Source organism: Glycine max, chromosome 7, assembly GCF_000004515.6.
Source record: "Glycine max cultivar Williams 82 chromosome 7, Glycine_max_v4.0, whole genome shotgun sequence".
Classification (NCBI taxonomy): domain Eukaryota; kingdom Viridiplantae; phylum Streptophyta; class Magnoliopsida; order Fabales; family Fabaceae; genus Glycine; species Glycine max.
In genome coordinates this window covers 35,928,120-35,941,012 of record NC_038243.2, presented here as the reverse complement: position 1 = coordinate 35,941,012, position 12,893 = coordinate 35,928,120, and the positions used below count along the sequence as shown (strand labels likewise).

General features: G+C 33.7%; 2 protein-coding genes across 2 annotated transcripts; both read left to right on the top strand.

The window, feature by feature from the left end:
* Positions 1-2,470: 2,470 nt before the first annotated feature.
* LOC102664950 (zinc finger MYM-type protein 1) lies at positions 2,471-5,016 on the top strand. Its single transcript, XM_006583728.4, has 2 exons — positions 2,471-3,375; positions 3,460-5,016. Exons 1-2 carry the CDS (start codon positions 2,471-2,473, stop codon positions 4,922-4,924), a joined length of 2,370 nt encoding a protein of 789 aa, XP_006583791.1. The 3' UTR covers positions 4,925-5,016.
* Positions 5,017-6,351: 1,335 nt separating this feature from the next.
* LOC100805113 (flavoprotein wrbA-like) lies at positions 6,352-9,703 on the top strand. Its single transcript, NM_001254672.3, has 4 exons — positions 6,352-6,501; positions 8,219-8,312; positions 8,763-9,025; positions 9,135-9,703. Exons 1-4 carry the CDS (start codon positions 6,470-6,472, stop codon positions 9,367-9,369), a joined length of 624 nt encoding a protein of 207 aa, NP_001241601.1. The 5' UTR covers positions 6,352-6,469; the 3' UTR covers positions 9,370-9,703.
* The last annotated feature ends 3,190 nt before the right edge of the window (positions 9,704-12,893 follow it).

Genomic DNA, 12,893 nt, shown 5'->3' with positions numbered 1-12,893 from the left:
AAGAGCAATATGCTTTTGTTTAAGGTAGATCTATCCTTGATAATGTTCTGGTTGCTATTAAAACCATCTATCACATGAAGTGTAAAGTGAGAGGTAAAAAGGGTGAGTTTGCTCTAAAAATTGATATCAACAAGGCGTTTGATAAGGTTGACTGGAGATATCTGCAGGCCATTTTTCTTAAATTGGGTTTCGACAACAGATGGATATCTTAATAATGACGTGTGTGAATTCTGTGTATTTCAATGTCTTTCTAAATGGAGAGGTCTTAGACAACCTGCCTTTTATTTTATGTATAGAGGGTCTCACATCACTCCTAAAAAAAGTTTGAGAGAAAGGGAGAACTTCATGGCATCAATGTGTGTAGATGAGCCTCTCTCCTCACACACTTATTTTTTGTTGATGATTGTTTTTTGTTTTGTAGGACAACAATGAATGAAGCATACACTTTACAAATTTTTTTTAGTGACTTTGAATACTCCTCAAGCCTATCTATTAATCTTCAAAAGTTTGAGATATATTTTAGCAAAAACACCAATGAGTAGACTAAGGAGGAAATTTCAGAAACTCTGGGTGTCACTGAGTGCCTTGAAATCGGTAAATATCTAGGTATGTCTTCTATGATTGGTAGAAAGAAGAAATCTGTCTTTGGCTACCTAAGAGATACAATTTGGAGGAAGATTCAACAATGGTCTAGGAAGCATCTTTCTAAAGCAGGGAGGGAGATTTTTATCAAATCTATTGCACAGGCCATCTCATCTTACTGTATGAGTGTTTTCCTTCTACTAATAAATCTCCATGATGAAATTCAGAAAATGATGAACTCTTTCTAGTAGGGAAGCAATAGAAATTCAGTGAGAGGAATCAATTGGCTCAGTTAGGACCGATTAACTGTTAGAAAGGAAGATGGAGGTATGAGTTTCAAACATCTTGATGCTTTTAATCTGGCTATGTTAGGGAAACAAGGTTGGAAACTAGTTTCTCATGTGTTCAAGACAAAATATCATCCAAAGGGAGATTTCTTGGGTTCATCAGTTGGTCATAACCCAAGCAATACTTGGCCGGGCAATAGTCAAAGAAGGCAAAAGATGTAGACTGGGAGATGGAAATGTATAATACCAATGTTTGGTGGGATCCTTGGTTGCGAGTCTCTAACAGTCCATATATTGCAACCCCTGTTATTGAAGGATTGGAAAATTTAACACTGAGTAGTTTGGTCAACATCACTAAGCTTCAATGGAGTTTCAGCAGGGATGAATGCTATTCTGTAAAGTCAGCTTATTTTCATATCATGGAAAATGTGATTGATAACTCTCATCTCAGGGAGAATGGAGATTGGATGCTGTTATGGAAGCTCAAGATGCCTCAAAGAATAATAAAGATATTCCTAGGAAGAAAGGAAGTATGGTACATCAGTTTGTATTCGGGACAACAATGGCAACTTCCTAACCCCTATGACTTCATGCATAGGCGGTTTCAAGGCCCGGCTACCCTGGGCAATTGCCCAGGCTCTGGCCCAAATTCATTTGGTAAAAAAAAAAAGGTAAAAATTAAAAGAAAAATATTAAAGAAAGGGCAAGAAATTGAAAGGACAAAACAATTGTAAGAGTTAAAAATTAAAAGGGCAAAAATATAGGTAACAGAAACAAAAGAAGTAAAGCTTCGTCACCGCAGCAACACTGTAGAAACCTTAAAGCTTCCGCCATCGACACCTACTGGTTCTTTTCCGACTACCGCCTTCCCCTTTTTTTCGGTTAGTAATTGTTTAATTTCAACTGATTGTGGTTTTAAATTGAAACAATTAACACAAAGGTAGCAGAGAAGAAGAAGAAGAAAAATTTGGGTTTATTTGCACGCCTAGTAGTAGCAGACACAGAAAAGAAGAAAAATTTGGGTTTGTCTTTGAAAGGTTAAATATTTTATGTTATATAGAAGTACTAACATTGTGAAAATGGGTCCCATATTTTTCAAGTTTATCTAAAATCTCATATGGTGAGATTATAATATTGTATCATACTGATAACTTCAATAAATTTCATTATAAAAAATATTTACTTTATAATATATTTTGTCATTTTGTGTGCTGCTAAGTGTCAGATTAAGCTACTACACAGCAAGATTCATTGGTTATAAAAGTTTTATTGATAAGTCAAACTAAAGTGTGTATCTAGTAATATTATAAGCATATAGTATTATTTATAATAGCAGTAAAAAGATCTTTTACAGTGGAATCATACCACTTGTAAATTTGTTTATTGATAGATAAATTATCTACAATAAAGGTTTCTTTTGGTTATCTAATTTTATTAGTTTCTATAATGGTGTTTAATTGAATATAATATAATGCTTGTTCCTACTCTTTATAAATCATAAGAGATTACTTTTATTTTGAAAAACTATTCTTATTTAAATTTTGATTCTTATGATTTTAATTGTTAATTGAGTATGAACTTAAGATCATTTAATTTCAGAGATGAGGAGATTTTTGGTTGATAGAGCAAGTATTGAGAATGTGAATGTTGTACAACAAGAAGCCGAATTAGAACCGCCACCTAATGTGGTTAATGAGTTTAACCCAAATGAGATTGTGCGTGATCCAGGTCATAGGAAACAAATTAATGAGTATGCTCCAGATATTCAAGATCAAGTGAGGAGGGCATATATATTGAAGGGTCCAATGCAACCACATTTGCCAAGCTTTCCTCGTACTCCATTTCGAAGTGTTTCTAGAGCATTTAGTAAATCATGGTATAAGAATTACACATGGTTAGAATACAGTGAGATCAAGGATGCAGCTTATTGTTTTTATTGCTTTCTCTTTAAGCAACCCGGGAGGGCCGAACACTTTGGTTTTGAAGTCTTCACTAAAAGCGGATATAGAGATTGGAAGCATGCATCTCAAGGCTTGAAAGATCATGTTGGTAGTCATAATAGTTTGCACAACTCATGTGTCAAGCACTACGATGATTATAATAATCAAAGACAAAGTGTGACAAGTAAGTTTGCTAAAGCAACCAAGGAATCAGAAGAATTGTATAAGATTCGTTTGACTTGTTCTTTAGATTGTTCAAGATATCTCATAGCACAAGGCATGGCTTTCCGTGGCCATGATGAATCCTCTACTTCACTAAATAAGGGCAATTTTAGAGAGATGGTAGATTGGGTAAAATCTCAGAATGAACAAGTGAGGGATGCTTTTGACCGTGGTGGAAAAAATTGCACAATGACTTGCGGTGACATTCAAAAGGAGCTTGCAACGTGTTGTGCACATGAAGTTACCAAGGTGATTATGGAAGAGCTTGGTGATAGACAATTCTCCGTGCTTATTGACGAGTCACGTGATATATCCGTCAAAGAGCAAATGGCGGTGATGTTGAGGTTAGTAGTTGTATTTTCCAATTTCCAATTTTCATTACCTATTATTCTCTATGCCGCCAAGTAAACTGGTTGAATTTGTTTTAGGTTTTTGAATGACAAAGGGAATGTTGTGGAACGATTTATTGCTCTACATCATGTCACAGATACTTCATCTAAGTCATTAAAGGATGCTCTTTATGGTATTCTTGATAAGTACACATTATCTATTTCAAGGATACGAGGGCAAGGATATGATGGAGCTTCAAATATGAGAGGTGAATTTAATGGTTTGCAAAGAAAAATTCTAGATGAAAATCCTTATGCTTTCTATGTCCATTGTTATGCTCACCGTTTGCAATTGGTTGTTGTGTCTGTTACTAGTAGTTGCTCATCTATTCATGATTTCTTTGAGTACATCACCTTGATTGTGAATACAACAAGTGCATCTTGTAAGAGGAGGGATGCTTTGACAGAGGCACAACACAAAGATATTTTAAATAAACTTGAGAGTGGTGAGATATCTAGAGGAAGGGGCTTACACCAATCATCTAGTCTCACTAGACCCGGGGATACTAGATGGGGTTCACATCATACTACATTGCTTCGTTTGGATCAAATGTGGTCCTCCGTGTTAAAGGTGCTTAGTATGGTTGATGAAGATGGACGTGGACCATCTCAAGCAGCAGGTTTGATAGAAAAAATGGAGAGCTTTAAATTTGCTTTTATTTTGAGGTTAATGTTAAAGTTGTTTGGTATCACAAACGAGCTTTCAAATATATTGCAAAGAAAAGATCTTAATATTGTGAATGCCATGGAATTAGTTGATGTTGTCAAAGCTCGGTTGGGCACAATGAGAGAGAGTGGCTGGAATAATTTTTTTGCCGATGTCCAAGGATTTTGTGTTGCTAAAAGTATTCTGGTACCAAATATGGATGACGAAATACCAGTTCGGGGTCGTTCAAGAGCAGAAGGGAGGACTATCACTAATCTTCATCATTACCGTGCAGAGATTTTTTATGTTGCTATTGATAAAATATGTGTGGAGATGGATCACCGCTTTAGTGAAGGAAGTAACATTATACTTGATTGTTTCTCATGTCTTGACCCCAAGAACTCTTTCTCCAAGTTTGATGTTGATAAGCTTGCTCGTCTTGCTGATATTTATCATGCAGACTTTTCTGATGATGACCGAGGAACAATTAGGGATCAACTTGAAACTTATGTGCTTCAAGTGAGAAGAAATGCTTCTTTTTCCACTTGTGAAGATGTTCAAAGTTTGGCTATGAAGATGGTTCAAATTGAGAAACATTTGGTATTTCCATTGGTTTATAAACTTATTGAGCTAGCTTTGATATTGCCGGTGTCGACAGCATCCGTTGAAAGAGCTTTTTCAGCAATGAAGATTATCAAGTCTAAATTGCGCAATAAGATCAACGATGTGTGGTTCAATGACTTGATGGTATGTTACACCGAGCGGGAGATATTCAAGTCACTTGATGATATTGATATTATTCGAACATTTACCGCAAAGAAGTCTCGGAAAGGACACTTGCCTCGTAATTTTATTTAACCCGCTATTGTAAGATTATGTTTATCTCTTTTATTTTAAACTATATTTTTGTTGACAAAATGACGAGTCTCTTTTATTTTGATTGATTACTATTTACATATTATATACCATGTGAATTTGCTATCTTTAAATTTTTGCCCAGGCTTTATAATTTTTCTGGCTCCGCCACTGACTTCATGGTTCTTAGGCATTCCATTACCTTTGGAGGCAGAAGCAAGGGCAATCCATTTTGCTCTTGACTGGTTGGCTTTGGGTTCCAACACAAATATCATTATAGAGACAACATCATCTCAAGGAAGTTCTAGAATAATGAAGTTGGAGACATCCTTCCAAAGTGTGCAACAAAATTCTCTCTTTTCCAAAATTGTTATATCCAGTTTGTAAGCAGACAAGTCTATTTAATTGCTCATTCCTTAGTTAGGACATCTAAATCTTATGCTTGTTAACAAGTTTTTTTTAAGAAAAGTCTAAGATTGTAAACAATACAACTTAATTTATACTTTTTTTTTAATTTCTAAAAAATAACCACTAAATTATTTCACATCAGAGTCACTTTTGTTTTAGGTTTAGTTTGTTACATATGAAAAAAGTGATTCTAGTACAAAATAATCTAGTGATTTTTTTTTGACAAGTTCTAAAAAACAAACTAAATTATGTTTGTTCACAATTATAAAAATTATTAATTTTAAAAAGAAAAAACTGATTTGATTTTATGAGAAATTCAAAACAACTTGTAATCTTAAAAATCAATAAACCTACTATGTACACATTTTATGATTAAATAAAAATATAAAACTACTTAATATAATCTATTTTTTTATATTTTTAATAAAATCTTAGATTGTTTCAGCTTTTTATTATTTAAAAATCTAAAACAAATAAAAAAGTTAAATGGGTCCCAAGTTCCCGGTGGCTCGTCCCCAAGGTATGTGGGAGGGTCATTCGAACCCATGATCAAGGGGTGACCGAGACTCAACTTTAAATTTAAAACAAATACATTAATTTTTTTAAAAAAATAGTAGTTACTTTTTTAAGAAAAAGTGATTCTGTTAATTTTTTTAATGACAAATAGATCCTTAAGCTATAACAGACTAGATCAATATTTATGTAAAAAAAAATCATTAAAACAAGGCAATAGGCTATGATTAAACAATTAAGGCAAATGTTAAAGTAGTATTTTTTAGGATATTTGTTAAGAATTTTTTTTTCAGAATAAAAAAATATATTCCCATATTTGTTTTTAATTCCTTAACCATAACCAATACTCCTAGACTGAACAATTAAAATCATATTAAATGTTCATTTACTATGCATATTAATGAAATTCAAAAATTTTTTATTGTTAAATTGTAGTCACTCATCAAGAAAGAAATACTACTAAAAAAAAATGAAGGGCATTCACTAATTTACAGCTTGTCATTGAGGGGCATGCACTAAATAAACACAGGTACCCTGTCAACGTTCTCATCCACCAGCATCAATACCCACACACACCTTGTTTTCCTTTCTATAGAGACACACAGAGAGAGCAATAAACACCCTTCAATGGCTACCACTACCACTAAAGTTTACATTGTGTAAGTCTTTCTTCCTCTCTCTTCTATCAGATACTACTTTGATAAGCACGTTTCAAACGGCACTTCCAATTTCATTGGGCGATTTTTCTTTTTTGTTGTTCTTCCCTTACTTTTCACTATCTGTGCTTTGCTTTATTTTCCCCCAAACAGACATATTTATATGTGGAATGAATGATACGAGGGTTGTTATTATTGTTTTCCCCACCTTTGTTGTTCGGTTTTGTGTTATTCGCTGGTTGTTGGGTTACTATCTCTTTTGTTTATGATTTTCGGTGACTATGGCTATTTGATTGCTTTCCCAGTTTGTCTATTGGGTATTGGTTTGAGTAAGTGCTGAAAAATAGAAAATTGGGAAGTGGGTCTTTGTGTTTTAGTGTGCGTTATGTGTCTTTCTTATTAAGTCATTTTCCTTTTTAGTTTTTGAAGTTATCCATTTTATCTTTGTTGATAAAGAACAGTTCCCAGAATTTCCTGCTGTTCATTTATCCCCTTGGACAATTTAGGAGATTGTGCTGTTGTTTGTCATCAATTAACTTTTTGTAATGAATAGCTTATTTCTGTTGTGTCTATTTTGAATCCAATCAAGCCAAATTAGAGAATCAAATCAAATGAAATCCTTAACCCTCAATTTTTTGTATGAGCATGAGCATAAATTAATGTTGCCCCAAAGGAGAATTGGAGAAAAATTGACAAAGATCTATTTTTCTTATTCTCTGTTGATTGGTCATTTCTTCAGTGCCATGTTTGGTTTTCCGTTTCAAAATTTTGTTTTGAGGCAAATGCCATTTTACTGATGGATCAGGACCCTTGCTTTTGCGTTCATTTTGTTTTGTCCTTTGGATTTGCATTTATATGGGCGCCACAACATTTCCAACCACAAACCAAACATGCACTCAATCTTTTTTTCCCTTTGAGAAGGATTTGAGGGTGTGCAACTGAAGTAGGAGACTTTTGATGTTGAAGACATTTTTGTTTTCTTTTTTTGGGGGGGGGGGGGGGGGGTAAAGGGAGAGAGGTTCAAAGTGGGAATTAACAATAGCACAGAGAAAACTATGATGGTGAACCCCCCCCTCCCGACCAAACTTTTCATAAGAAGGTTGTAAAGGCAAATATCTATCCATGGAAACTAGAGTGCAAGCCCCACGCACTTTGTTTGAGTGTGTGGTCCTGACATTCATCATTATTTATGACTCTTCCTTGGCTTGCAAATTCCGTTATAACTTAAGTATTTGAAAAATGTTTCTTTGGCCCCAACCGTTTCCATTATTTCTTATGAAAATATAAACGAGGCAGGCTTTGTTTGAATGGCTTCTCACTATGCAGAACGATCTGTCAATGTCATCATGTCTTGTCTGGTGGTGGTACTAAAATGTTATTCCTTGGTGATAGCATATTGCCACCATAATCCTCTGTTGATGCATTAGTGGTAGGTACAATAATCCTTCATGAATCAGTGAATCACGCCTTGTTTTGGGTTATGATGATTTTGATTGAGCTCAGGTGATATCATTGACCCAAAATTTAACTTTTACTGATGAGTTCTTTTGTCTGTGCTTTTTGTAAAAGAAGAGTGTCTCAACCCTTTTCTGGTTTGGGCTCATTATTAATTTAGTACCTTGTGACCTATGATAACGTCCTTCTGAAGTTGTACTTAATTGTCTATCATAATGTTGTGGTGTGAATCTTATTAAAATTTACTTTGCTTTTTACTGTTTAGTTACTATTCTATGTACGGACATGTTGAGAAGCTAGCTGAAGAGATTAAAAAAGGAGCTGCTTCTGTTGAAGGAGTAGAAGCAAAGCTATGGCAGGTTTGTAATGACAAGTCTTTTGAGTTATAAGCCTCTCTCTTTCACATTTTGAGATTACTTAATGTCTATCTTCTTATCTATCTGTCCAAGATTGGCTTCTTTCTAGTAATCAAAGTGTTCAAAAAACCATTTTATGACTTTTGGAATTTAGATGCTTTGACCTAGTTAAGAAATGCTATAGTAACGTAATTTCTAACACACTCTTTGTTATTAGGTGAAATTCATAAGGGACCCATGTGTCACTTCCCCATTTATTGAGTCCTGTTTATTATTATGAGACTAAGATAAATTTCACTCGTGAAGGAAGAGTAGGTTAAAAGAATGAGTTATAAAATATGTTGCTAACACCTAGCACTTTTCTAACCAAGTTGTATATGCTCTACAATCCATTAGAACTTGGAACAATCTGGGAATTTTCATTATGTATTTATGATGTTCTTATTCATACAGGTACCTGAAACACTGCCTCAAGAGGTCCTTGGGAAAATGGGAGCACCTCCAAAGAGTGATGTACCAATTATTACACCCAATGAGCTACCTGAGGCTGATGGCTTATTGCTTGGTTTCCCCACAAGATTTGGACTGATGGCTGCTCAATTCAAAGCTTTCCTGGATGCAACTGGAGGTCTATGGCGCACACAGGCACTAGCTGGAAAGCCTGCAGGAATCTTTTACAGCACTGGCTCTCAAGGAGGTGGACAAGAGACTACTCCGTGAGTTACCAAATCTCACTTGGTTTTGCTTCGAGCAATTCTTTTTTTTTTTTTTTTTTTGCGCGTATTCTGGTGATCATTAGTTGTTTTTGATTTTAAAATTCTGCAGGTTGACATCTATTACTCAGCTTGTTCACCATGGGATGATTTTTGTGCCCATTGGTTACACATTTGGGGCTGGTATGTTTGAGATGGAGAATGTGAAGGGTGGATCCCCATATGGTGCAGGTACCTATGCTGGGGATGGTTCCAGACAACCTACTGAGTTAGAATTAGCTCAAGCTTTTCATCAGGGGAAGTACTTTGCAGGCATTGCCAAGAAGCTCAAGGGATCATCTCAGTGAGATCTTTATACATCTACCATTTGATGTTTCTATATACTTAAGCAAAAGAGTTATGTGCATCATATATCCAGTTTCCAGTTCCTATAATGTCCAGCAGAATAAGATGTTAATTAGAGAGAGAGAAAATAATTAATACTTGGGTTCAATACTGTTGTGTTGTCATTTGTCATAATGATGTATCCTCAAATACAATGTTATTGTCAATAACAATAATTTTTCAATTGTTACTATTTTCATTGAGATCAAAGTGTTTGTCATAATATTGGTATGGCGGTTAATCATCAAATGACGATGAAAGTATATTTTGTTTTTACGATATGATAAACTGATAAGCCATGAGTCCATGACCTTGATTAGCTAACTAACTTGACAATGATATCCTCATTCGTTTCTATTGAAATAAGGCTTTCTCATTTTAACTAAAATTTACGTGTATGTTTTAAAGAACTAGCCTAGCTTAGTAGTCTTGGCTTAGTAGCTTATTCTTAATCTTACCAGGAATATTGAGTTATGATCGAAGGTCATATATTAAGAAATGGAAGAATTTAAGAATAAGGCTTCTAAGATTTAATCCTGATGATATTGCCATCTTTCGATTTCAGTCCCTAAAAAAAAATAGTTTTTAGTCATTAATTAATTTGTTGGTCTTATTTTAATCATTTTTAAAATCTCTAATCTCTTTTTCATCCACTTCCATTTCATTAATAGCATCACATATTATCGATCAAACACTTATTTTAAGCGGTTTGATTTGTTTGAATTTAATATTATATTTAAATCGAATCAAATTGAATTATATTTTATTTCATATTTGATTTGAATAATTTTTTATCTAAAAATTAAATCAAGTCGACCACGAACTTATGAGAGAATAATAACAAAATCACATGACTCAAACATTACTCTAATCCACTTGAATTCACCTGAAATATTTTGAACCTGCAATCCACCTAAACTAAAAGTCCACTTGGCCAATAAATTGGGAATAGTAATACTATATTAGGATTGCTCATTGAACGAATATGGTTGGGTTCGGGGGTCCAAAAATTTAAAACGTGCCTAATCCTTATTAGGAATTAATGGCAAAGGTGAAAGTAGAATCACGTTACCAAAAATGAACTCACCTAGCCCACAATCCTCTTAAATTGAAAGCCCATTTGGTAAAAAAAAAATGAGCTTAAAATAAGTTTATCCAATCTTATGTTTTCAGGTTTTGCTTCCACTTTTGTCATTTTTCTCTAATCATGGTTTGAATGATAATGTGTGATGATATTAGTGAGATGAAAGTGGATGAAGAAGAGATTAAATATTCTAAAAATTTTAAAGTAAAAAAAAAAAATTTGGAACTAAAACTAAAAAAGTTTAGGGAATAAAAAAATTGAAAAATGACAATTTCTAAAAGACTAAAATTGAATGATAGCAATTTTATAAAACTAAAATCTAAATTTCAAAGTTTTGTAGGGACTAAAAATGACAAATAAAACATGATGCCACGTGGAAAAATAGATGTTTCAATATAAGGTGTAAATTCATAATCACATAAATTTAATCTGACATTTCTTGGATCACTCTCAAATTTTAGATAAACTTCAACAAAGTGTTTTCATGCTTTCCATTGCATAATAGTAGTACATTAAAACTTTTTCTATTCTCATGATGTTATCTCATTTTGAGTCATAAATTCTATAAATGCATACAAGCCTCGTAATCTAGGAATAATCAGCAAATAGTCCATAACATGTAATTATTCACACAACAGTCAATCTTCTTAGCCTTAAACACTAACTAATTACACCCAAACTTAATCGTTTGTTGATGGTTTTCACGTAAGCATACGTTTTTTGGACATACTTTAACAAAGAAATTGTGCAAAAAAAAAAAATACACTTCCGAGGAACATGATATTTAGATTAAGTTGTATGTCTCCAGACTTTACAAATATTGATAACTTTAATTTGGTGGCTCCTTCATAAATGGGCTGGTAATTGCAAATATTTATCAATGAATATATTATAAAACAATTTAACTTTTGGATTAGCTCTTCCTCATTGAATGTATCGTTTCCCATGTAAGAGAGGAAGATCACTTGTTCCTTAAAAATTGTTAATGTTACCATGTTTCTAACAAATTGTTGATGTTTCTGCATCTCATTTCAACCAACTTGACTCGAACTTTTTCAGTTTTCTTGTTAAAGTGGCTCATTCAATTCGTCTTTCCCTGTTGCTAATGGAAGTTAGGATATCAGATCAAGTTGTTATGCAAAACTGCAAAGGGAATCCGGCGTATAAGATTTTTTCACATGAAAATTGGACAATACACTTCCAAGCAAATAAGACGTCCGTGCACAATAGATTACACAAACACTGTGCCAATACCTCATGGCCTTTGTTCTTTTCTATCCATATTATTACCATCTAAATTTTCAAAGAGATGCCATTTTAACTTGTACGAGATAATAAGTTTAAACATCATTGGCTCTATTTTACATACAAAAAAGAGAGTGTCGCTTTATACCAAGTCAAACCACGCTATAAGGAGTACCATTTACTACTAATAACACTTATAATGCAAATGAGCTATTAATGAAAGTTATAAGAATTGAAATCCAAAACCTTTTAGTTGAGGCTGTTGGACTCACTACTAAGTTGATGTTTTTTTTTTTTTAAACTACTAAGTAGAAGTTGGTTGCATAGAAATGTGCCGGTTATATAATTTTTTTGATAATTCGATAAAATTTAAGTGGATATTTAGAGGTGTCACTTTGGTTCTAGGCTCTACGGCTAGCTCACTTGGCTCTCCATAATGGCCCTACTGGACTTTAGCACACCTAATGAAGGCTCCTACAACGCTACAAGACCTTAATCCACACAATTTCACTTAATATGGGGTCAGGCTCGAGCTAGTCCACAAATTATATTATTTTAAAAATGATTTTGTTTTACATATATTTTTAATTCGACCAACCTTAACCAAAGTAATTTTTGACCCACCTCTAATGAGTTTTTTTTTTTATTTTGATTAAGTACTATTTTTTATCCATCTTGGTCAAAGTTATTTTAGGTTGAACTTGACCATGACATTTTTGGTCAATCATCGTTGGGATAACTTTCAGTCGACTTTGGTTGTGGTTGCTTTCAGCCAATCTCAACCTGGATAATTTTTTGCCTATCCTGATTAGGATTACTTTTGGTTGACCTCGACATTTTTTATTTGCTTTCGTCAGTGCAATTTTCAGTCAATCTTAACAAGGGCAACTTTTAGTTGACCTTGATTAGAGTTACTTTTGACCGACCTCAATCAAAGCTATGTGGACTTTTTAATGACATTTTTCCACTTGTTCGCGTTGGTTAGTGACGAGTTAGGTCTGGTTGAGCCATTTTGATGTCTTTATGGGTCTCATCCTATAATGATTTTTTTTATGCTTATCATTTATATTGAATAATGTATTGGATGCATGTTAGGCACTACAAGGGCAATTGGCTCCACAACATATTATTTTGTATATATACATATTTGATAAAAAA